Source organism: Mya arenaria, chromosome 14, assembly GCF_026914265.1.
Source record: "Mya arenaria isolate MELC-2E11 chromosome 14, ASM2691426v1".
Classification (NCBI taxonomy): Eukaryota; Metazoa; Mollusca; class Bivalvia; order Myida; family Myidae; genus Mya; species Mya arenaria.
The window spans coordinates 29,304,168-29,329,980 of NC_069135.1; the positions used below are offsets into that span (position 1 = coordinate 29,304,168).

At 38.4% G+C, this 25,813-nt stretch overlaps 1 protein-coding gene across 1 annotated transcript; it reads left to right on the top strand.

Moving 5' to 3' along the window:
- Positions 1 to 596: 596 nt before the first annotated feature.
- LOC128215985 (protein dachsous-like) lies at positions 597 to 23,968 on the top strand. The gene is made up of 30 exons (XM_052922581.1): positions 597 to 603; positions 816 to 1,066; positions 1,195 to 1,315; positions 1,440 to 1,582; positions 1,677 to 1,773; positions 2,405 to 2,655; positions 3,788 to 3,908; positions 4,031 to 4,173; positions 4,267 to 4,363; positions 5,190 to 5,440; positions 7,323 to 7,443; positions 7,558 to 7,700; positions 7,793 to 7,889; positions 8,715 to 8,965; positions 10,704 to 10,824; positions 11,104 to 11,349; positions 11,679 to 11,821; positions 12,178 to 12,274; positions 12,840 to 12,980; positions 13,663 to 14,264; positions 14,387 to 14,525; positions 14,855 to 15,701; positions 15,843 to 17,077; positions 17,302 to 17,584; positions 17,813 to 17,961; positions 18,377 to 18,557; positions 20,128 to 20,207; positions 21,372 to 21,442; positions 21,789 to 22,041; positions 22,309 to 23,968. The coding sequence occupies exons 1-30, from the start codon at positions 597 to 599 to the stop codon at positions 22,392 to 22,394; spliced, it is 6,768 nt and encodes a 2,255-aa protein (XP_052778541.1). The 3' UTR covers positions 22,395 to 23,968.
- Positions 23,969 to 25,813: the final 1,845 nt, after the last annotated feature.

Consider the following 25,813-nt stretch of genomic DNA (forward strand, 5'->3'; position numbering starts at 1 on the left):
ACCGATGCCGTTGACACATTGACGTATTCCATTGCGTCAGGAAATATTGGAACGGCGTTCAGTATTTCTGCGTCTGGTGTAATCACACTAGCTTCAGGTAACGTTTTGAATTATTATTTAATTACATTGCGGCTCTATCATTAACATTTTGTGTTGATATCTTTGTTATTCTAATAAAAAGGAAGTCTTGCAAATTTATGCTTGCTCTCGTTTAGCCCTTGACTACGACCTTGGTACTCAGAACTTCGCGTTAAGCGTCCAAGTAACAGACGGAACCAACACGTTAACGATCCCGGTCACTGTTGACGTCAATCACGTGAACGAGGCTGCGCCTTCCGTCACAGGAAGCACCGTCAGCGTAAGTTTGTAAGCTTCTTGTATTTAGAAACAAATTTGCAAACATATTATCATAAAAGTGCTGAGTGAAAATTGATATGATTCGATCATTTCAGATTGACGAATCCACGGCCGTTGGAGGTGCTGTGACGACCGTTGTAGCTACGGATGCTGACGGAGGAATAGACGGGGATTTGACATATTCTATTAGTCGTACGTATATCGTTTGGCGTAGTATGCCAAGTTTTGCTTTTGTCTTTATGATTGGTTGGAATTTAACTTTATTTCATATGTAAATTTCTTTTTAATTTAAGATGCGGTTTTATGCATTGAAAACTACTGTCTATTCTTCCAAAACGATCCGGTTTATTTTGATATATAAAGGGAACCTGAAGATATTAAATCATGTACCATATTTAATACCCGCTTAATCGCATCAAGTTCGCAAAGTGAGGGTTTATTTTATCTTTATTGTTCAGTTGGTAACTCGGCCGGCAAATTCGACATTGACCCGACGACCGGCGACATCAGCGTGACCGGAAGTCTGGACTACGAGACAACCACCCAGTACCTGCTGACAGTGCAAGCAACGGACGGCGGCTCCCCCGCTCAGACCGGAAGCGCCACCGTCACCGTTAACATCAATGATATCAGTGACCAGGCACCCACGTGTTCTACAAACTCCTACCAAATTTCTATCGACGAACCTGGAACCGTTTCGTCTGTTAATGTGAGTTTATTGAACATCAATGAAGACTTGTTGTTTTAATGTCTATAAGATGCTCACATTCGATATTCTTGCCATGTTTTTCTGATCTATTCCAATCTGCATCAAATAAGGAACGATTCTTTTTTCAGTACGTGTCTCTGGCGTGCACCGACGCCGATGCCGTTGACACGTTGACGTATTCCATTGCGTCAGGAAATATTGGAACGGCGTTCAGTATTTCTGCGTCAGGCGTAATCACACTAGCTTCCGGTAACGATTCAAATTATTATTTTATTACTAGTACATTGCGGCTCTATCATATTCATTTTGTGTTGATAACTTTGTTTTTCTTGAAAAAAATAAAGTCTTGTAAATTTATGTTCCTCTCGTTTAGCACTTGACTATGACGCGGGGACTCAGAACTTCGCGTTAAGCGTCCAAGTAACAGACGGAACCAACACGTTAACGATCCCGGTCACTGTTGACGTCAATCACGTGAACGAGGCTGCGCCTTCCGTCACAGGAAGCTCCATCAGCGTAAGTTTGTAAGCTTCTTGTATTTAAAACAAATTTTCCGACACATTTTTATGGAGATGTTGAGTGTAAATAAGATATGATTCGATCACTTCAGATTGACGAATCCACGGCCGTTGGAGGTGCTGTGACGACCGTTGTAGCTACGGATGCTGACGGAGGAATAGACGGGGATTTGACATATTCTATCAGTCGTAAGTATATCATTTGTCGTAGTGTGATGCTTTTTTAAAGAATTATCCGAATGGAAGTCAGCTTTTATTTTGTAATTTCTCTATTTTTTCAGATACGGTTTCTTGCATCGTAAATTATCGATTATTCAAAGAAAGATCCTTCACTTTAATATTTATTCGAAAAGCTACAGAAACAAGCTCAGTAACAAAAAGTTTAAACATAAACCCGGTTGAATGGCACTAGGTAAACGCCAAACACAAAGAACATAAAATCACAAGCAAGAAACATGGAAGAACAGCTCTTAACTCCACAAGCAGCACATTGCATATATACTATATATAAAAAAACTAGGTACTATGTTTATCAAGGATTGTTAGGTACCGCCTTGGAACCGTCAGTAAAATGTAAATTTACTACGGTTTAAACCAGTTTGTGTGCACAACCTCACTCTTATCCCAACAATACCGAATAAAATGAAAAGGTAAATTGTAAATCTTATCAACGTATGCATTAACTTGAGGAAACATTAAGCCCGTTCACTGGCACAGGGTAAACGCCAAAGACATAGAACACGAAATCTTATTTGAAGCTGAACCTTGAAATGTTAGATCATAATTTTTAATTAATTTTCGTTTTTGTCTATTCATTTAGTTGGCAACTCGGCCAGTAAGTTCGACATAGACCCTACGTCAGGCGCTATAAGCGTGACTGGAAGCCTGGACTACGAGACGACCACCCAGTACCTGCTCACAGTGCAGGCAACTGACGGAGGCTCGCCCACTCAGACCGGAAGTGCTACCGTCACCGTCAACATCAATGATATCAGTGACCAGGCCCCCACGTGTTCTACAAACTCCTACCAAATTTCTATCGACGAACCTGGAACCGTTTCGTCTGTTAATGTGAGTCTATTGAACATCAATCAAGTCTAGATTTGTCATTTTTAGCTCGACTATTCGAAGAACAAGGAGAGCTATGCTACTCACCCTAGCGTCGGCGTCGGCGTCGGCTTCGGCGTCACACCTTGGTTAAGGTTTTGCATGTAAGCACCTTTAAGTCATTATCTCAGTAAAAACATCACGTATTGCATTGAAACTTTGGATATGTATTCCCAACTATCTAACCTACTAAATCAATGAAGTTAGATAACAATTATTTGAATATAATGCAAAAAAGGGGCTTTATTATTTGACTTAGAAATTCTGGTTACGGTTTTGCATGTAAGCTGGCATAGGTTAATATCTCAGCAATTACTTGATGTATTGCATTGAGACTTTATACAATGGTACCCAACCATCCAACCTACTTAATTTACCAAGTTAGATAACTCTAGTTTTCATTTAATGAAAATAATTGCCCTTTATTATTCGACTTAAAAATTTTGGTTAAGATTTTGCATGTAACCACTTTTAAGTCAATATCTCAGCGAATACTTCATGTATTGCATTGTATCTTTATACACAGGCTCCCAACCATTCAACCTTCTCTATTAATCAAGTGAGATAAATCTATCTTGTATATAATATAATTTTTGTCCCTTTCTTATGCGACTTAGAAATTCTGGTTAAGGTTTTGCATGTTAGTACACAGATGTTAATATCTCAGCAACTACTTGATGTATTGCATTGAGACTTTATACAATGGTACTCAGCCACACAACCTACTTGAATAATCAAGTTAGATAACTGTATTTTGCAAATAATGGCCCTTTATTATTGGACTTAGAATATTATTGTTTACAACCTATAATCGTTTAATGTATTGCATGCTATTTCCATCAATTCTGTATTTCATTAAAGGCTGAATGTTTTTTAATTTTACACAAATCTTCGCAGGCATCATTCTAATTTAATTTAACAGTGATCCATGCATGTTTCGCCAAAACATTTCAATCCTCACACTGAAAACGGCTGAATATTCGAGCGCGCTGTCTCTGTGACAGCTCTTGTCTATAAGCTGCTCGCATTCGGTATTCGTGCCATGATTTTCTGGTCCATACTTATCTGCGTCAAATAAATAATGATTCTTTTTCAGTACGTGTCTCTTGCGTGCATAGACACCGATGCCGTTGACACGTTGACATATTCCATAGCGTCAGGGAATACTGGAACAACGTTCAGCATTTCTGCGTCTGGCATAATCACATTAGCTTCAGGTAACGTTCCAAATTATTATTCTTCCATTACATTGCGGCTCTATCATAAACAATTTGTAATGATATCTTTGTTTTCCTTGAAAAAAATAAAGTCTTGTAAATTAATGTTTCCTTTCGTTTAGCCCTTGACTATGACCTTGGTACTCAGAACTACGCGTTAAGCGTCCAAGTAACAGACGGGACCAACACGTTAACGATTCCGGTCACTGTTGACGTCAATCACGTGAACGAGGCTGCTCCTTCCGTTACAGGAAGCACCGTCAGCGTAAGTGTGTAAGCTTCTTGATTTAGAAACAAGTTTATCAACATATTATCATAAAAGTGCTGAGTGAAAATTGATATGATTCGATCATTACAGATTGACGAATCCACGGCCGTTGGAGGTGCCGTGACGACCGTTGTAGCTACGGATGCTGACGGAGGAATAGACGGGGATTTGACATACACTATCAGTCGTAAGTTTATGATTTTCATAGCATGATAGGTTTTGATTTATGGTTAGTATTCTTCGAATTTAAGCTGTATTTAATTAGTAAATTATGTATTCCCAATGCGGATATTGTTTTGCATTAGGTGTCCATCCGTCCTTACGTCTGTCCATCCGGCTTTCTGTACGAAACAAATCGTGTCGGATTAATATCAATTGAACCGCTTGAAGTATTTTTACTCACCACAAATGTTCATTATATTAAGACTATGTGCGGAGCGCATGTTACAACCAGCTCGGTTGAAGGCCAGTTCCACACCAAGAGGTCAAATATTTTATGAATACAAGTTCGTGTCCGCTCCATGTCTCTTGAACTGCTTTAAGGATTTGGATATATTCACCACAAATGTTCTCCAATTTAAACAATAAATGAGCGTATGCTAAACCCAGCTCGGTTAAAAGTAAAGGTCACATTACTTTTTACTTACAGGCCATATTACTTTTTGACGTCCGCTTCATTTCTCTTAACGGATTTTGAAATTACTCCCGACAAATGTTTACCATGTTGAGACGGGGTTCAGAGCGCATGTTACAACCAGCTCGGTTAAACGTCAAGATCACACAGAGAGATCCGCTACATAAATCTAGAGCAGCTTGCAGGATTCTGAAATAAAAAATGTTCTCCATATTAAGACGAAGTGCAAGAGCACACATTATAACCAGCTCGGCTGAAGTCTAAGGTCACACTATTGTCCATCTATTAAAAGAAAGATCACTCACTTCATATCTCATTTAAATCTTAAACGTAAGATGTTTAATTGTAAATGATATCTGTATTATTTTCCTTTTTTTAGTTGGTAACTCCGCCGGCAAATTCAACATAGACCCTACGACCGGCGCCATCAGCGTGGCCGGAAGTCTGGACTTCGAGACGACGACCCAGTACCTGCTCACAGTAAAGGCGACGGATGGAGGCTCCCCCGCTCAGACCGGAAGTGCCACCATCACCGTCAACATCAATGACATCAGTGACCAAGCTCCAACGTGTTCTGCAAACTCATATTATGTTTCAATCGACGAACCTGGCGCGATATCAATATATAATGTTAGTTATTTCCATATTTCATTCTTTTGTTTATTTTAGAGTACTAGTAATATTATTTTGTTATATTCACACTGTCTGTACCGTTATCTCTATTACAAATGTTAAACTCGTAATAACCTACCGTAATACTTCACTGCGAGTTGCACAATATTTTGTGCGACAGTAGCTCTTCTTGAATGCATTACTCTAAGTTAAAGTAAATGGTCGTCATGCAGGCGTCACATTGTCCCGAAATGGACACCAGATGGCTATACGAATATGGAATTTTAAATTTCGCGCGAAGATAGCCCTGAACTTGGTGTCGTATACTGATGGACAGCTTGGCGCCATGAGGGATAATCTTTTTGTACCATGTGTTCACATTACGCCATCGTAGAGGCCTCTTGGAAGTATTGTGTAGATGACATTCTCATCTTCTGTCATCAGCTCATTTTGTAGAGTGCTTTAGTAGCCATAGCGTCATCTCCTTTGTCAGACAGCCATTTCCTGACCCGCTCAGACATTGTTTTACCCCGTCGCCTCTGTTTGCCACTGTCCTGGGAAGTAAAAAGCAATACAAGTCCCTTGTCGAGTTCTAGAAAAGCAAAAAGCAAGAAATGACAAAGTGAAAAAATACCTGTAAGAGGAGGTACCAAGCCTGGAAGAGTTGGTCGTCATGTTATCTGAGGTGCATCAAAAAGCAATGCTGCTGCCTTTTTTCTGGTTGTCTCATCACCACAGTATGTCATTCTGCAGGAACTGAATTGTGATCAACTGTGATCGAAGCATTGGGAGGTACACAGTAAAGTTGTATGTGTATTTAAGTTTATCAATGTCTGCCCCCATCTATTGAATGCATTATGGCTTGACCCATCATGCAGGACTTAAATTGTGTTAAAATGTCATAAGTGACACGAGATAGAAGTAACCACAATTCCCAGTCAAATCAAGACATAAAAAGAAGAAACAGAGAGAGAGAGAGAGATACAAGAGATCTGGGCGCGATTCCCTTAGCCCTTTGTGAGTATACCTCTTCGTTTTTTAACGTGCTCGATGTACAGCATCGATACACTGAATACAACTTTCCTGGGTTGGACCAGTTATGAGTACCATTTTCCCGTCTTTCGGTTTGACGGACTTAGAAAGATAATCTGAGTCTGGCCTTTTATACGTCCACTTGTTAAAGTTAATCAAAATCGGCTGTTTGCGCCAACACTGGTCCCATTTCGATGTCATCGTATTATATTACGATGGCTTCATGATGGCTATACGGCGGAACTGCGAGGACTTCAAGCAGTCGTGTTGCCTCTCTTAAACAATCGGGCCGCTTCTTGTTTCCTTCGTTTTGTATTCGTGAGGCAAAAATGCCCGATGACACAGATGACCACACGAAACAATGACGAAGATGACACAGTTTTACAAGATGCCCTCACGATGGCCTTACGAAGGAAAATATAGACACACGAATTCAACACGAAAATAAGCATTCGTAAGGTCTTGGCTTAAGATGCCCTCATGATTGGCCCAATGGTTTTACTATCAGAGCTGAATTTTAACATTTCCTTTATCGTGTGTCCATCTTTTGTCAATTTCAGAAAAGTGTGACGCCTGCATTAGCGAGAGCTTTAAACTGTACACACATATTTGACTCTTTTCTGCGCCATAGAACCATGATAAACTCGTTCAATGTTTTACGTAGGGGTTTCTCTGGGGTAAAAACACCCTATATATTGTAAAGAGTATACACTCGAGTATTATCTAGGGAAGCAGCGTGGTTTAAGGGAGCACTGACAGTGATATATTATTTAATTGTCCGTTCTTTCAATAATTTGTATTATGTGTAAAGGACAGAAATCTTTCAATTTTTAATAATGACATGTTTAATTCTGCTGTGCTTTTTTAGTACGTCACGCTTGCGTGCACTGACACCGATGCCGTTGACACGTTGACGTATTCCATAGCGTCAGGAAACACTGGAACGACGTTCAGTATTTCAGCGTCTGGTGTAATCACACTAGCTTCCGGTAAATATTCACCTTATTTTTTCATTATATTGCGGTTAAATAATCAACATTTTACGATGATATCTATATGAGATATTTAGACATGCTTGTGAGTATTTGTTTCCTTTCGTTTAGCCCTTGACTATGACGCGGGGTCTCAGAACTTCGCGTTAAGCGTCCATGTAACAGACGGAACCAACACGTTAACGATCCCGGTCACTGTTGACGTCAATCACGTGAACGAGGCTGCACCTTCTGTTACAGGAAGCACCGTTAGCGTAAGTTTGTGAACTTCTGTTTATAAAAACAATTCTGTCGACACATTATTTTTATAGTACTAAATGGAAATTGATATAATTCGTCACTTCAGATTGACGAAACCACGGTCGTAGGAGGTGGTGTGACGACCGTCGTAGCTACGGATGCTGACGGAGGAATAGATGGGGATTTGACATACACTATTAGTCGTAAGTTTATGATTTTCATAGCATGATAGGTTTCGATTTATGGTTAGTATTCTTTGAATTTAAGCTGCATTTAATTAGTAAATTATGTATTCCCAATGCGGATATTGTTTTGCATTAGGTGTCCATCCGTCCTTACGTCTGTCCATCCGGCTTTCTGTACGAAACAAATCGTGTCGGATTAATATCAATTGAACCGCTTGAAGTATTTTTACTCACCACAAATGTTCATTATATTAAGACTATGTGCGGAGCGCATGTTACAACAGCTCGGTTGAAGGCCAGTTCCACACCAAGAGGTCAAATATTTTATGAATACAATTTCGTGTCCGCTCCATTTCTCTTGAACTGCTTTATGGATTTGGATATATTCACCACAAATGTTCACCAATTTCAACAATGTGATGAGCGTATGCTAAACCCAGCTCGGTTAAAAGTAAAGGTCACATTACTTTTTACTTACAGGCCATATTACGTTTTGACGTCCGCTTCATTTCTCTTAACGGATTTTGAAATTACTCCCGACAAATGTTTACCATGTTGAGACGGGGTTCAGAGCGCATGTTACAACCAGCTCGGTTAAACGTCAAGATCACACAGAGAGATCCGCTACATAACTCTAGAGCGCTTGCAGGATTTTAAAATAAAAAATGTTCTCCATATTAAGACGAAGTGCAAGAGCACACATTATAACCAGCTCGGCTGAAGTCTAAGGTCACACTATTGTCCATCTATTAAAAGAAAGATCACTCACTTCATATCTCATTTAAATCTTAAACGTAAGATGTTTAATTGTAAATGATATCTGTATTATTTTCCTTTTTTTAGTTGGTAACTCCGCCGGCAAATTCAACATAGACCCTACGACCGGCGCCATCAGCGTGACCGGAAGTCTGGACTTCGAGACGACAACCCAGTACCTGCTCACAGTAAAGGCGACGGATGGAGGCTCCCCCGCTCAGACCGGAAGTGCCACCATCACCGTCAACATCAATGACATCAGTGACGAAGCTCCAACGTGTTCTGCAAACTCATATTATGTTTCAATCGACGAACCTGGCGTGATATCAATATATAATGTTAGTTATTTCCATATTTCATTCTTTTGTTTATTTTAGAGTAATATTATTTTGTTATATTCACACTGTCTGTACCGTTATCTCTATTACAAATGTTAAACTCGTAATAACCTACCGTAATACTTCACTGCGAGTTGTACAATATTTTGTGCGACAGTAGCTCTTCTTGAATGCATTACTCTAAGTTAAAGTAAATGGTCGTCATGCAGGCGTCACACTGTCCCGAAATGGACACCAGATGGCTATACGAATATGGAATTTTAAATTTCGCGCGAAGATAGCCCTGAACTTGGTGTCGTATACTGATGGACAGCTTGGCGCCATGAGGGATAATCTTTTTGTACCATGTGTTCACATTACGCTATCGTAGAGGCCTCTTGGAAGTATTGTGTAGATGACATTCTCATCTTCTGTCATCAGCTCATTTTGTAGAGTGCTATAGTAGCCATAGCGTCATCTCCTTTGTCAGACAGCCATTTCCTGACCCGCTCAGATATTGGTTTACCCCTTCGCCCCTGTTTGCCACTGTCCTGGGAAATAAAAAGCAATACAAGTCCCTTGTCGAGTTCTAGAAAAGCAAGAAATGACAAAGTGAAAAAATACCTGTAAGAGGAGGTACAAACCTGGAAGAATTGGTCGTCATGTTATCTGAGGTGCATCAAAAAGCAATGCTGCTGCCTTTTTTTCTGGTTGTCTCATCACCACAGTATGTCATTCTGCAGGAACTGAATTGTGATTAACTGTGATCGAAGCATTGGGAGGTACACAGTAAATTTGCTCCAGACTGATAGAGGAAGCTGTTTGTATGTTTATTTAAGTTTATCAATGTCTGCCCCCATCTATTGAATGCATTATGGCTTGACCCATCATGCAGGACTTAAATTGTGTTAAAATGTCATAAGTGACACGAGATAGAAGTAACCACAATTCCCTGTCAAATCAAGACATAAAAAGAAGAAACAGAGAGAGAGATACAAGAGATCTGGGTGCGATTCCCGAAGCCCTTTGTGAATATACCTCTTCGTTATTTAACGTGCTCGATGTACAGCATCGATACACTGAATACAACTTTCCTGGGTTGAACCAGTTATGAGTACCATTTTCCCGTCTTTCGGTTTGACGGACTCAAGCAATCGTGTTGCCTCTCTAAAACAATCGGGCCGCTTCTTGTTTCCTTCGTTTTGTATTCGTGAGGCAAAAATGCCCGATGACACAGATGACCACACGAAATAATGACGAAGATGACACAATTTTACAAGATGTCCTCACGATGGCCTTACGAAGGAAAATATAGACACACGAATTCAACACGAAAATAAGCATTCGTAAGGTCTTGGCTTAAGATGCCCTCATGATTGGCCCAATGGTTTTACTATCAGAGCTGAATTTTAACATTTCCTTTATCGTGTGTCCATCTTTTGTCAATTTCAGAAAAGTGTGACGCCTGCATTAGCGAGAGCTTTAAACTGTACACACATATCTGACTCTTTTCTGCGCCATAGGACCATGATAAACTCGTTCAATGTTTTACGTAGGGGTTTCTCTGGGGTAAAAACACCCTATATATTGTAAAGAGTATACACTCGAGTATTATCGAGGGAAGCAGCGTGGTTTAAGGGAGCACTGACAGTGATATATTATTAATTGTCCGTTCTTTCAATAATTTGTATTATGTGTAAAGGACAGAAATCTTTCAATTTTAAATAAAGACATGTTTAATTCTGCTGTGATTTTATAGTACGTCACGCTTGCGTGCACTGACACCGATGCCGTTGACACGTTGACGTATTCGATTGCGTCGGGAAATACTGGGTCGAAGTTCAGCATCAGCACAGCTGGTGTTATTACGTTGGCATCTGGTTAGACATGGTTTTTTTTTTTTATAATTTGTTATTTATCGTATAAGCTGATAACATATAATACTTTGTAGAAGTTAAAAAGGTTAAATATTTGTTATAAGGTTTATACAATTTAAAGACATAATTATAACGAAGTTTTATATTGTTTTGATTTATCGATAATTTCTTTTACAACCATGTTGTCAGAGGTCGTAGATATTTTCTAATTCGCAATTTTGTAGTTTTGTGGGATATAATCAATATGTATAAATAATCCACTGTGACGTCATATCTTATCAGCCCTAGACTACGACGCGGGAACGCAGAATTTTGCTCTGTCAGTCCAAGTAACAGACGGCACAACAACGTTAACGATTCCCGTCACAATGGACGTCAGTCCCGTCAACGAGGCCACTCCGACGTTCGGCGCAGACGTGGACGTAACGTTCGCGGAAAACACGGCAGTTGGTACGTCGCTGGCGACACACGCTGCCACCGACGCTGATGCTTCACCTCATGCAGTCGTCAGCTACTCGATCAGTTCAGGTCAGTAAATAAAATGGCGTTACAATGAAACATCGCATTGAAATCGAAGAAAGTCTTTCGTTTAAACTTAATCCGAATGTGTTTTACAATAGAACAGTAACTACCTGCTAGCAGTATGAACAGCTGCTGCTCTGTTCTCTTAATTTCATTCACGACGACAACGACTAAGTTTTTGGTGACTTATAACAGGCTTAAAGCTCTGTCCTGCTTTATTATTTATTAAAAACATCGTTTTTCAACGACAGTTATTTATCCTATATATTGCTTATAAAAGACAAGCGCTAATATATAGCTAGGTGTATTTTATGTTTATTATTTCATTACTACAGTAACAAACAGCGGTTCAAGTAAATTCAGCATTGACCAGAAGACTGGTGAACTCAGTCTGGCTCAGATGTTGGACTACGAGACGGCTACGAGCTACGTAATCACCGTTATCGCCGTCGATGGAGGCTCGCCCACACCTAACACGGTTAGGCATACATACATTTGGTTGTGCTGTGAGGTTGATGAAATGACTGCTACCATATGTATGTGGTTCGATATGTTCACGTACCGATGTGATGCTTTGTAAAGTATCAGTTGACCAAGCCTCTGTTTAGGCGTACCAAATCACCTGATTAAAAAAAAAAAACGACTGATTGCTGATGTGCCAAAATAAAGAAATAACGTAATTGAAAACACTGTCTGTACTTAAGATAGATGTACGTTCGAATACTAAGCATTGTTTGAATCACTGATATAATGAACAAACTCATTCTTTGGTTTAGTGTCATTTAACTTTTTGTAAATTGTTACCAATCTGCTGATTTCAAATGTCCCTCACAGGGCACAGGAACAGTTACGATACAGGTGTCAGACGTGAACGACAACGTACCGACGTGTTCCTCTTATGCCCACGTTCTAACGGTGGCGGAAGATACTGGTAAGATTACCACCTCGCGAAAAGTTCAACGTTTTACAACTAATGGGCAAAGTGTTGTTTTACATTTACTGAATCGATATAAAGAAACATGTATGACAGAATTATCTCTCAATACGTGGATGCATATCTTTCATTGCGATTACTGATTTAGGATGGTATTAAAAGTAAGTTCATTTACTACCTACACTATCATGACATGTAAAATTCAGACAAATAATCGAAAGGGTTTTATATATGAGATACTACAATGTAAATGCACTTTAAAATAGAGACAGAATTTAAGCAAATGAAAATGAATGATTATTTTAAAAATTTAATTTCTTTAATGGCACTGATGATACTGATAGTGGGGTGGGGTAATGGTTAAGATACATAATCGAACTCTGTTTGGACAAAGCCAAAGTGTCAGAAAAGTCCAACCTGGACTAAGTGACCACCTGTAGTAAGCAGCCACTTTTATCTTTTTCCAATGGTGGCCACTTAATACATGTTTGACTGTATATCGCTACCTTGTTAGCATTGTTTACGCAGATTGATAAAAAAACTCACTTAATTTCATCACAAGCGACGAATACAGCGGTGATACCTGATCTGGGATGCGCTGATGCCGATGGTACCACACCGACGTACACCATCGCCACTCAGACGCCCGCCAGCCACTTCTCCATAGATACCAGCGGGGCTACTCCTGCACTGGTCGTGGGATGTACGTTAAATTTGTAAAATTAGATTAATTAAGTGTATTTGGTCAAACTAGTTAAATATCGCATATTTATCTTTTCCACAAGATGTTACTGTTCTAGTCAAGAAATTAATTCCATGACTGCAAGTTCATTTTGCACCAACAAAAGTCATCTTGCATGACCTCAATGGTATCTTTGGACACTCAGCTGAAACTCAGAGTTTCGTTTGTCACCGCGCTCTTTTTCCGAGCGTCATTTTAAGCTACAATTTAACTACGAAAATAAGGCAAACTGTCCAAAAAAGGATGCTTGTCGGGATAACTCTTCTATAAAAGTTTCATATGATACGTACAACACAATGCCAACTAGCTGAGTGAAAGTCGTTTGACATGCCATATGTAACACACTTTTTTTGAATTCACTTCATAATCTGAGGCGGAGCAAAAGCCACAGGCATGCAATGCTTAAAAACTTCGAAGTGCCTAGTTCACTAGAAAACAGCAGTATAAGCTTGCAAATGGCTTAAAACTATATTCACATATATTTCATTTTGAATATTTCTATGTATGGCATGAACTGCAAAATGCTAGGAACCGAAGAGAAATTGGTAACGCTTTTAAATACTTTTATCATATCGTTAAATGTATTTTTACGTCCTTATCCCACATACTTTTCAATGTTCAAGCTATTCTTAACTTTTTCCAGCTACTCTCAATTACCAAACCTACACTTCGTATGCTATCGAGATAACTGTCAGCGACGGTAGTCTTACAGATACAGTGTATGTAGACATCTCCATCACTGATGTCAACTCTGGTGGGCCATCATTTAGTGCGGCGACTTACACAACCAGCATCGCTGAAAATACCGCAGTCAGCACATCAGTTTTCACCGTGACGGCGACCGACCCTGATCTGACCACAAGTACTTACGGCAAACTTACGTACTCTATCACCGCTGGAAACACCGGGGGCGTGTTTGTCATTAATCCAACTACTGGGAGATTATCTGTCTCTGGCGTGTTGGACACTGAGACAACACCGTCATATTCCTTGACAGTACAAGTCAGTGAAGAGACGGGTGGAAATACTGATACCTCTACGTTAACGATAACCGTCACTAACGTCAATGACAATACGCCAACATGTACATCGGATATGACGTTTAGCTATTCATTGGCGGAAGAGGGAACTGTAGGTGATGTCATTCACAGCATGACATGTACGGACGCAGACGGTGATTCTATGACTTACACAATTTCTTCAGGCAGTACTACCTATTTCCAGATTACGGGCACAGATTTGATGGTGAGCACCACTTATTTCTGTTTTTAATTTCAAACGAAATCAGTTCAATTTTGCTACCTCAGGATTTTAACAGGGTCTATATGTATAGTACCTATTATGTTATGGTATTTATCATGTTTCAGTTGAAAGCGGTAATAGACTACGAGACGTCAGGGGCAACCCAGTATGACCTGACAGTGGATGTGTCTGACGGTACATACAGCGTGGACGTCACTGGCAGTGTCGTTGTAACGCCTGTAAACGAAGTTCCACCGACCTTTAGTGAGTACCTTTTGTTATTATAATTCCCTTTGTGGCTGAAGGTAAACACATTTAATGTAGAACTCGGTTTTCCTGATTATATTCTGTCCGAGTATATGCATGTACTGTAACTACATCACTTATCCAGTACTAATTCTGTAAAACCTTTGTTTACAAAATAAAAATTAGTTTATTTGGAAACATCACTACGACGGCCACTTCTATACCAATCCGAGTTACCCTAATACAATGTAATTACATTTGCAATGCAAATAATAATCAACTTATGATAATTCAACATCCGTAGTAGTAATTAAAGAAATTAACGGATGTCATAATGTTTATTTTAGCCTCTTCGACTTCGGTTTCTGTTTTGGAGACAGAGACGGTCGGAACCAGCGTATACCAGGCTGTCGCCACTGATACGGATACTGGTGGACACGGTGATCTCCGGTATTACATCCGGTCTGGGAACACTGGAACAGCGTTTAGTATCAACTCCTTCACCGGGGATGTGTTCGTAGCAAACTCGCTCGATTACGATTCAGCACCAACATCATATACGCTCGAGATCGAAGCGGAAGATATGACGACGTCAAACAGTGATACGAGGACGTCTACTCTTACATTAGCAGTGACGTTGACAGACGATAACGATCAGACACCGACGTTTACTCAGGACTTGTATACGACAACACTAGATGAGAACGTTGCAACATCAACGTCAGTGCTTACTGTAACGGCAACAGACACTGACGCCGGTGCAAGCGGCACTTTTACATTCTCTGTTATTATGGGAACAGGCTCTTCATTGTTTACAGTTGCCAGTTCGACAGGAGTTATAACCACAACTGGAACAATAGATTATGAAACTTTGAGCACCTATGACTTAGTGGTACAAGCGATAGATGGAGGGACATCTCCGCTTTCGTCAACATGTTTTGTGCGGATATCAATCAATGACATGAACGACAACACCCCAGTATTCCCCTCGTCATCGCTGACTGTATCAATCACAGAATCTTCAGCGGTAGGAACGGCGGTCGCCACTGCCGCTGCTACGGACGACGACTCCGTTACCGGAAATAACAACATCATAGTCTACTCGTTTTCAACCGCTTCAGCCAAGTTTTCGATAGATTCCTCTACCGGATCCATTACAACTATTGATACTCTAGACAGGGAAACGGCTGCAAGGTCGGTATAATTAACAACTGTGTATATTCCAGTATTTCCCACTACCCGACTTAAAATTTTAAATATGAGCAACACTAATTTGTACAAATATTTGTATGATATAAATGTATACGAGTAACTTTCAATATTTTCTTTTTCTAGTTACACGTTGGTTGTGTACGCAACTGATCAAGGTAGCAACCCTCAGCAAAACACAGGGAGCGTAACCTACACGGTAGTTCTGAATGATGAGAATGACAATGACCCGGTCGTTCAGAACATACCCTATGACACCACAATCGCGGAAGATGCGACATTAAATACAGCTGCATTTACAATATCGGTAACCGACGCGGACGAAAATGAAAACGCATATTTGACTTATTCTTTAACGAGTGGAAATACAAACTCAGATTTTAGCATAGATTCTGGGTCTGGATTATTACAAGTGGTGAATACATTGGACAGAGAAACAACTGATGTATATTATCTTGAAGTGACCATTGTCGACGCAGGTGCAGTCCCTCGTAGTGCTATTGTCACCGCAACTGTGACCGTGAGTGATGTAAATGACAACTACCCTATTTTCCAGCCCGATCCTACCACAACGTATTCATTTAGTGTATCAGAACAAGTTCCGAGCGGTTCTTCTGTCGACAGTGTATCAGCAACGGATGCTGATATCAATACAAATGGCGCTGTCACATTTTATGTGGCGTATTTTCTGGCGGGGGACAGCAATCACTTTGTTATAGACTCCTCAAGCGGTGCGATTGCCACAGCAGCTACGCTGGACAGAGAAACACAAGATACTTATGTGCTTGTTGTCCGAGCAATTGACGGAGGGACGAGTCCTAAAACGGCCACCGCTACTGTCTCTATAACTATCTTGGACTATAACGACAACACCCCATCGTATAGTCAAACGCTTTATACAGGCACAGTGACGGAAAATGTAGCAGCCGGAACGAGCATTCTTACAGTTTCAATCGACGACCTTGATATAAACATGAACTCTGCAATTACTCTTTCTATTGCTGACTCTACTGCTGACATGTATATTGCAGCCGACTCTATCACGTACATTTTGTCCGTGAAAACCCCCATTGATCGAGAAACTGTGAGTTCCTTTGACTTTGTATTGACTGCAACAGATGGTGGTACGCCTCCTCTTTCCTTTACAACTCAAGTACAAATCACCGTGAACGATGTGAACGATAACGCACCTATATTTACGCAGTCGTTTTATAACAGTGAGATAGCGTACAACGATGCATGTCAAGTGACGGCGGCCACGCTAACGGCGACTGATGCTGACACTGGTGTTAATGCGGATTTCACTTTCTCGGTGACTCAAAATGACCATCCAGAGGTGTTTTTGTTAGATTCCCAGACAGGTAATGTATTAAATTTTGAGCATTGTCATTGGTTTGTTTAAGTTTTATATGTTAACACAATGACAATGTTGTGCGGGTTCATGTAATGCACATCTTGCGCCTGAGCAAAAACTTGAGCCATCAAAAAGAACTGAATTATTTCAATTCAAGTGCATTCATTATTTACTGTGTCACGATGTAAAAGCAATGTTAACAACTTAACAACCTGCATAATTATTCCATAGGAGATATAGTTCTGGCTTCAACTGCAACTGCGGGCTCAAGTTACCAAATATACGCCACCGCTACAGACTCCGGTACACCACCGATGACGTCAGCTAACAGTGCAACAGTGCGCGTGGACGCGTATAACCCAAATACCGTTGTTTTGAACTATTACATGGGAATCAGCAAGGCGACGTTCCTTAGTATGGAATCTACGTTTCTAAGCCAGCTAACAACGCTATATCAGGCCACATATTCGACGTCAGAGGCCAAACGGTGGTGTGTTGAAGAAAACGGTTCCAAGTGAGTTGCTGTTTATGTATTTATGTCTCTTCTTCGACTGAAAGGAGAGCTCTTGCATTTGGCATAGTTGGAGCATTATGATATGCATTTTACATCGTTACGACAACTTGGATAATATAAAAACATTGTTTCATATAGAAAATGTGGATTTTATATTTCCAAACAATCCAAGTTTTATTCAGTTAGTTTCAAATAATTTCGTTGTACATGTATTTCGTTCATTTCCAGCGCTTGTATTGTACGAGTCTACGTTATCAAGGACGATACGGCGGACGCATTTTCAGAACTGGCAAACGACAAAGTATTTCTTTCGGTTGATGAAGCGTACGCCATTACAGCCCTTGATGACGTCGGAACACCTTCCAGTGGTATAACAGGTACAAGTCTATAATGGAAAAATGGGGTTGTTTCAATCATGTAACGCACCTTTGTGTGTTAAACATTTTATTACATCAACTGTTTTGCAAAGTGGTATTGTCAGAGTATTTGCGTCGTTGTCTTTTTGTCGTCGTTGTGCAATAAAAAACACAGTTAGGGCTCGCTCAATGGCGCTCTTGTCCAACTAATATTTTAGCCTCAGATAAGCTAGTCTTGTCTTGTGCAAACCAGTGCATCAGACGGATTATAAGACATTGATCTCAAGTTTCTTTCCACAGACATGTTTAGGTTCCGCTAGCTTAACTCTTTTGATAAGAATGTATTACACATGCATTTGATATAAAATTAATGTACAGTTGCACGCAAAGTGTGCAGTGGAACCATTCAGTAACAAATTGATCTAATCCAATTTAGGCAGCTCGTGGACAGCTTTTTCAATAACTAGAGTGGAGAAATATTACACCGAGGAAGAGAATACGCCTTGGATCGAGACGACCGCCGGCATCATCACCGTGTCGGTCGTGTGCGGTGTCGCCTTCTTGTTGATCGTGGCTGGCATCGCTGTCGCAATGTACAAGTATCGGAAGACCGGCAGGTAAGAGGGTTATACTGAGTTGAAAGTGTTCATTCGCGTTCGATTTATTTTGGCAATACTAAGAGCACGTATGATGAATGATAACAACGACAGTTTTAATGTTGAGATGTGGTACGTGTTTAATGGGCGAACCAAATAAACTGTTTACTTTTTAAATGTTTCATGACAAGGTCGGTGAGCTGATGGTATCTGAAAGCAACTAATAGTAGATTTGTATCTATCTGGTATGTGAAATGTTGGAAGGGATTATGACGTAGGCATGGCACATAATCCATCGATTGTGGATAAACACATTTCATGTTTGGCATTGAGGTACGACAAAGAACTAGGTAACACGTCTTTGGACGAACCTTATGTCCTGACTTGAAACATAGAAGTCTAAATTTGTCTTCGACACAGTACATTGAAATTGCGTTGGATTTGTTTTCAAGCTTTTTTCTCTGGTGAGGTTTATAGTTTCAATTTTGTATTTATTGATAAATGTTGGGACAAGTGTTATGTTAGCCATACAAACTAGTTAAAGCGCCCACATGTTCAAGTGGACTCAAGTTTAACTGGCCGTTTCAAAGCGGTAACTTCATCTGTTATCGGTAAATGTATTTTGATGATTTTGTCGTATGTGGTGTTTGTTTCTCTGTGTGTGTGTGTGTTTAAACGTTTTTGGCTCTGTTACATTTTCGTTTGGGTCTCTGTTTCATTGTCATTTGCAATTTTTGCTTCAAAGATCTTAATTATAAGGGAGATAACTCTTGTACGACTAGTACCTTTAATTCCTTTTCGGTAATTCTTCGCTTGATTTCCTTAATTTGGCGCTCACTTTCATTGTTAGAATTTAAGTCGCGGGAACGGTCGTCGAATATTTGTATATATAGTCTCTGTTTCATTGTCGTTTGGTTCTCTGTTTCATTGTCGTTTGGGTCTCTGTTTCATTGTCGTTTGGGTCTCTGTTTCATTGTCGCTTGGGTCTCTGTTTCATTGTCGTTTGGGTCTCTGTTTCATTGTCGCTAGGGTCTCTGTTTCATTGTCGTTTGGGTCTCTGTTTCATTGTCGCTTGGTTCTCTGTTTCATTGTCGTTTGGGTCTCTGTTTCATTGTCGCTTGGGTCTCTGTTTCATTGTCGTTTGGGTCTCTGTTTCATTGTCGCTAGGGTCTCTGTTTCATTGTCGTTTGGGTCTCTGTTTCATTGTCGCTAGGGTCTCTGTTTCATTGTCGTTTGGGTCTCTGTTTCATTGTCGTTTGGTTCTCTGTTTAATAGTCGTTTGAGTCTCTGTTTAATTGTCGCTTGGGTCTCTGTTTCATTGTCGTTTGGGTCTCTGTTTCATAGTCGTTTGGGTCTCTGTTTCATTGTCGTTTGGGTCCTTGCCTTGTGACTCTCAGTAGGATTTATTATTTTTAATAATCAACTACTGGGTTTGTCCCTGTAAATTTCATTGTATTACTGGTAGCACAAAATAAATAAAAGTATGTGAATGGAGAGTGAGTAAAATCATAAAAAGGACGGGAAAATTCATCGAGTTTATTTTTATAGTTTATTTTGGGATGTGGTAATGATTTATCGATTTGGACTTCAGAGGTAACATCTTAAAGAAGAGCCGTGCAGAAGAAGATGAAGAAAGGACGGATGGTCCTAGGAAAACTGGCAAACCAAAACGTACAGTATTTTTTTCCTATGTAAATTTTATTTCCATACTTAACTTGATGTTATCTTCATATGCATTGATAACTAAAGACAAACGGTTTTTTTTTTCATTTTGTTAAATAATATTGATGTGTTTTTATAGTTTTATGAAGTAAAGTAATTTCCTAAGTTTTGTAAAAATATCTCTAGCTGATGTTATGTTAACCAGATCTGTAAACTAAATGTAGTACAACTCTTACTCACAGGGAACAGAAGCAGACTATTATTATTTTTTTCCTTTTTTTCCTATATACACTAAATAGTAAATACACATCATGTGGTATATATTAGCTAGGAAAACATAACTAGACTAGGAAATAATAAACGCAAAAGTGTATTTTAAGTATCTTTTTGCGATATAAATACTATTCATGGTTGTTGTCCTGTGACGTTGTACCAGTAGACGAGTTCTAAATGAGGCGAAAACCGCGATTGTCCGAGAACTACTGCTGTCCGAGAACTACTGCTGTCCGAAAACTACTTACCTACTGGTGTATTTCACGTTCAGTGTCTGTCAAGCTTTGATTCTTCTACAGTTTAACATGAATTTGGTAAAAGAAAACACCCCTTGGTTTGTCAAGGTAGTTTAAGAAATATAATTGCATTAAAAAACTGATATTACTTAACTTTGAGTGTGTGACTTTAAAACTGATCTAGCATTCGTCCAAGACGGTGGTAAGGGCTCATCTTAGAAATTCTATATAGATTAGTTATATATCATAACGTTATTTTAATCTGCAAACCATCATCGTATCGAATTAAGTCAATTATTACATCATAATATGAGGGTAGCGTCAGCGACATATAGCACATTATACAAACACATTGTATGCATACATAATACTAAAATACTTGTATATATTTGATAACATTTATTGACATTCATAAATAATGAATATTTACCTAGAAACAAAATATCACTAGCACATATTTGCACACATATAAATCACTGGAAATATTAAACGTATGTAAAATAAATCACATTATTTTTTAAACCTCTTTGAAATACAATCAATACTTCGGATTGAACAATGTTAGCAGAGGTCATTTTAACAAGCAATTATTAAAGGAAGAAGTTTGAAACTATTTTCATTAGATGTTATTGATCTAAACTGATCTGCCTATTTATCATTACAGCGACGGAGGCAATGATAAAACCCTACGACAAGAGCCACCCACCTCCTGCTGTTGTTGCTCTTCCCATGCCTGTAAGTGGGTCACAAAATTAGCTTCCTCTTTATCATAAACTTGTGTACAGTTATGAAATATCAGGAACTTTATCAATTTAGTTGTATGTTTTAAGTTAATCACAGCGTACAATTAATTATCATACTTGAACAAATAAGATCGTGCAAACTCAAATGACGTTCGTCGAGTTCATTTCAATATATGAATATTTCAAAAACATGTACCTGTTGAAATTGAAATAAGTAATGCAAAGCAACAGAAAATGTCAAAATGTAAACACACACACGCACGCACGCACGCACGCACGCAAGGTAGACTTTCCCCATCCAATAGCATGTAGAATGATTAATCTATTGTATTTTACAGGAGAAACATCCAGCACCACGACCTCCACGGCGAGATGAACTGAAAAAACAAGATTCAAATGGCTCACTACGATCCCCTCCTACTCCAATCAGAGCAACAAACAACCCACCCTCCAAACAACCTCACGGGACCCCGCCTAAGGGGGGCACACGGACTGGTACACCAACCAACAGAGTGACTCCGACCCATACACCCATTGATTCAGAGTATATTGTACTGAACAGAAAGTTTGATGGACGGGCGATAGATCCTGGTAAGTAAACTATTAAATGATAACTATTAATAATTTATAAGATTGACGTCAGCATTACAGGCATAATTTAATGTGAAATAATGCAAAATACATAAAGAAAAACAACAACAGCTTGAAATTGGAAAAGCGAAAAATCGAAAATATAACCCGATATTGAAGGTTTGATAAAAACTGAGTGTAAAATACTTTGCAATTTCAGTGGTTTAATGTTATTATAGTTTTCTTTTTTTGTTTCGTAAAAAAATATTTTTTCAAATATCCTTGCAGTATCTGGGCGAGTTTACGAATACAATACACAGACAAACGAACGACGGTGGATAAGTACACCTGATGGACAGCATGTCACTTCCTAACCTGACCAGAAACTGAAGAAAATGTATTGTGGGATCTCTTAATAGAAACTAGAAAAAAAACTGCAAATGAATTTTGAAAAGCGAAAGGTTGAATAGTTAAAGTAAAAATTTACCTTGGTCGTAACTTAAAAAAACAAAAATATTAAAAATTTTAGAATGATAATTGATACACATGTTCCCAGAGGCAATACACACATGTAAAACAAGGCCAATAACACTGACTTATTATTGTCAAGAAATGACGCCAGGCCCCAATTTCTTGAAACTTCTTAAGTCCCTTATAACGGAATTAAGCTAATCTGACTATTTTTGTTGTTCTATAAAATGTGTTATATTTACTTCTTCAAGAATTTTTAGAAATTATGTAGGAATAATCTGTATGATTTTCAGAATAAAGAAATTTTTCATTCATCAAAATCCATTTTCAGTATGTATTTTGGCTAATTAAAATAAGCGACTTAAGCCTGTTAAGCTTAAGAAGTTTCGAGAAATTGGGGCCTGATCGTTTAAAAGTCATTCAAACACTTTTACTTGACCATAACTTTAAAACCAAATAAAATTTCCCATGATTTTGTTTTGGTTACCAGAAACAATTTTTACTATATAGAAAGGCCCATAACTCTGGATTTAATTGTCAAGTTATGCCCCTTGATAGATTAAAAAAGTAATGCACAAACTTAATAACTTGAACAAATATGTACAAGTTACTGTGAGAACATGTTACTTAGTGCCAAAATACACTAAGGCCAGATATTTGGGCATTAATAATTTATCACCCCCCTTGAGAGTTTGAAAAATATCAGGCAAACTTTAACTTGGCTGTAGGTTAATAACCATTTTATATTTCACATGAAACTGTGTATACACAGCACTGGAAAATTTTACACATTTTTGCAATGTCAATAACTTGTGATGAAAGAAATGACGCGCTATGCCCTTTGTTGACTAAAAAGAACAGACAAGCGTTGACGTTGCCTCCGCGGCGCTAATGTTGCTTTACAAAATGTAGTTGGAATATACCAAATTCCCTATCAAAATTCAATTTCAAAGACTTTTCCAAAACGTTTGTATTTCATCCAAAACTTTTTTTTAGGCGAGATCTTGTCAATTCTGATGAATTTTGAATGAAAACATATTTCATCATCGAAAACTTTGGTTCTAGAGCAATTTAAAACACTGGTGAGATCATTGCCATAGTTTTGTGATAAGCACCTCTTGTGCGGTATACAAGGGGACTTTTGAGGTTAAGTTATGAACACTGATCTAGTTTTTTCATTTCTAGTCTCATTTTGCATATTTAAATTCATTCGTCCATTTCAGTTGTTATTGTTTATGTGTGTTTCATTACGAGAGATGGGCATACATTGTTAGGTTGTAATTATTGTCCTTTACATTTAAGTTTTAAATATTGTTTATGAACATGCTATATTTATTCCACGATCGGGTTAAACGATCTGTGATATATTTATGAGGAATAATGTCTCTTGTGAAACAGTGCTCAAAATGATTCAACGTAAATACGTTCATGTTTCTTATGCTTCTTTTACATCTTCATTTTTTTTAAATAAAAACATTAAAACAGTATGTGTTGTTAATTAATTGTTGTAATAATTGTGTCACTTAATACACTTTGAATCAGGGTCAAAATTTGACATTTGACCCGGCCAGTGGAAATGATCTAACAAAGCAAGATCAGGGCTGTCTACATCCTCTACATCAGGACGGTCGTAGGTCCGTATTGAAATATAAAGGAGGAACGAATGCATTGTGCAAACACTCGATTTATGACAAAAATCAGAGAAAAAATCAACACCATAAATACAATAATTTATTCATAATACAATGAAAACTACATCGAAAAGCCCATTAGTCGAAATTTTAAAAATAATACTTGTTTAGGGACACAAGGCAAGGGCCAAAATGACATAGTTTAGTTTAAACATAATTATTTTACAACGATTGTGAAACAAGTTATTACAACATTATATTAATCACTCTCGTTGGCACGATTTTACGCGAGGGTGTTGTCTTGTGTTGTGGGGGAAACCGGAGAACTCGGAGAAAACCACTTGTCCGGCTTGGTGACCATAAACTAAACTCACATGCACTCAAGGCGGTAATCGAACCCGGGTCGCCTAAGTGAGTAGCGAGTGCGCCAAACACTGCGCTAACCGGACAGATATACAAACATATAAACACCACAAACACAAATACGAACACCACAAACAAGCCACACATATCCAAATATCTTTACCGATAAATGATGGTATTACCGCAATTGAACTGTCAGCGAAAAACGAGTTCACTGGAAACCTAGTCCCCTTGGATTTAAACTAGTTTGCAAATTTTGTTGTTGTTTTTTAAATCTCGTTCTCAATCGTTCAGATTAGCTGCGATCATTTCCCTCACTGTATTGCAAACCTCTAAACAATCGGGTTTATAGCTTCAATAATTATTAGAATTTATAAATTACGACACAATTTCAGAATCCGTTATATTAATGTATGCTCACTGTGTTAATGGTTCGTATAGAGAAATAAATTATATCTTTTACATATTCGGCCGTTTCGTCCATGCATTCTTTTCTTAATTATTCTATAAATCTCGATCATAGTAAAGCAAATGAATTGAATTATATATCGACTAAAATGTTAAAAAGAAGTTCAATTAAGAACCTTTGAATTGCTCAGATCGTAAATTATGGAAATATAATATTAAAAGTGATTTTGCCTTTTATACATCTTTATCAATGTTTTAATGGATCCTTTAGTTCAATGTTATATATTCATTCTACCTTCGGTAGCAGGAGGACACATTAATTTATTTAAGACTAATTATCCAAATATATCTTATAAAATTGCCAAATAACGATGTGACAGAAAACACTGATTTAAATCTACATTATTCGGCTTTTCTACAGATTTTTTTAGTCCAATTTATTCAAAGTAATCCCTCCGCCTATTTGAATGTGAAGTGTATCATGACAAGTCATTGCAAAGGTTGAAGCTCGTAAAATCTACCTTCTATAATAACTCATTCGATAAATTAACCTGGACTACATGTCTATTCATCCTACAAGTATAGTTTAATCGGTTCGTATTTCAGAATATTTTTTTTTTATTCTGTAACAAGTGTATAGATAATAACGGCTTCAGAATTGTGTTAGAGTTAAAAAACAAAACAAATAACTCTATGACATTTGTGTTTCAAAATGGGAGTGCTTAATGGATTTTGTTTGGAGTGGAAATGTTGTATGCGCTAACATGTTTTGAACAAAAAAGGTCCTTTCAATTCAAATCAGTAATATCAACATTTGGATCCTGATATTAAAGCTTTTCGAGAAAGTGCAGCACAATGGCGAATTGTGTGTACTTCAAACCTCTAAACACTCAAATTCACAGTTTCAATAATTATTTATC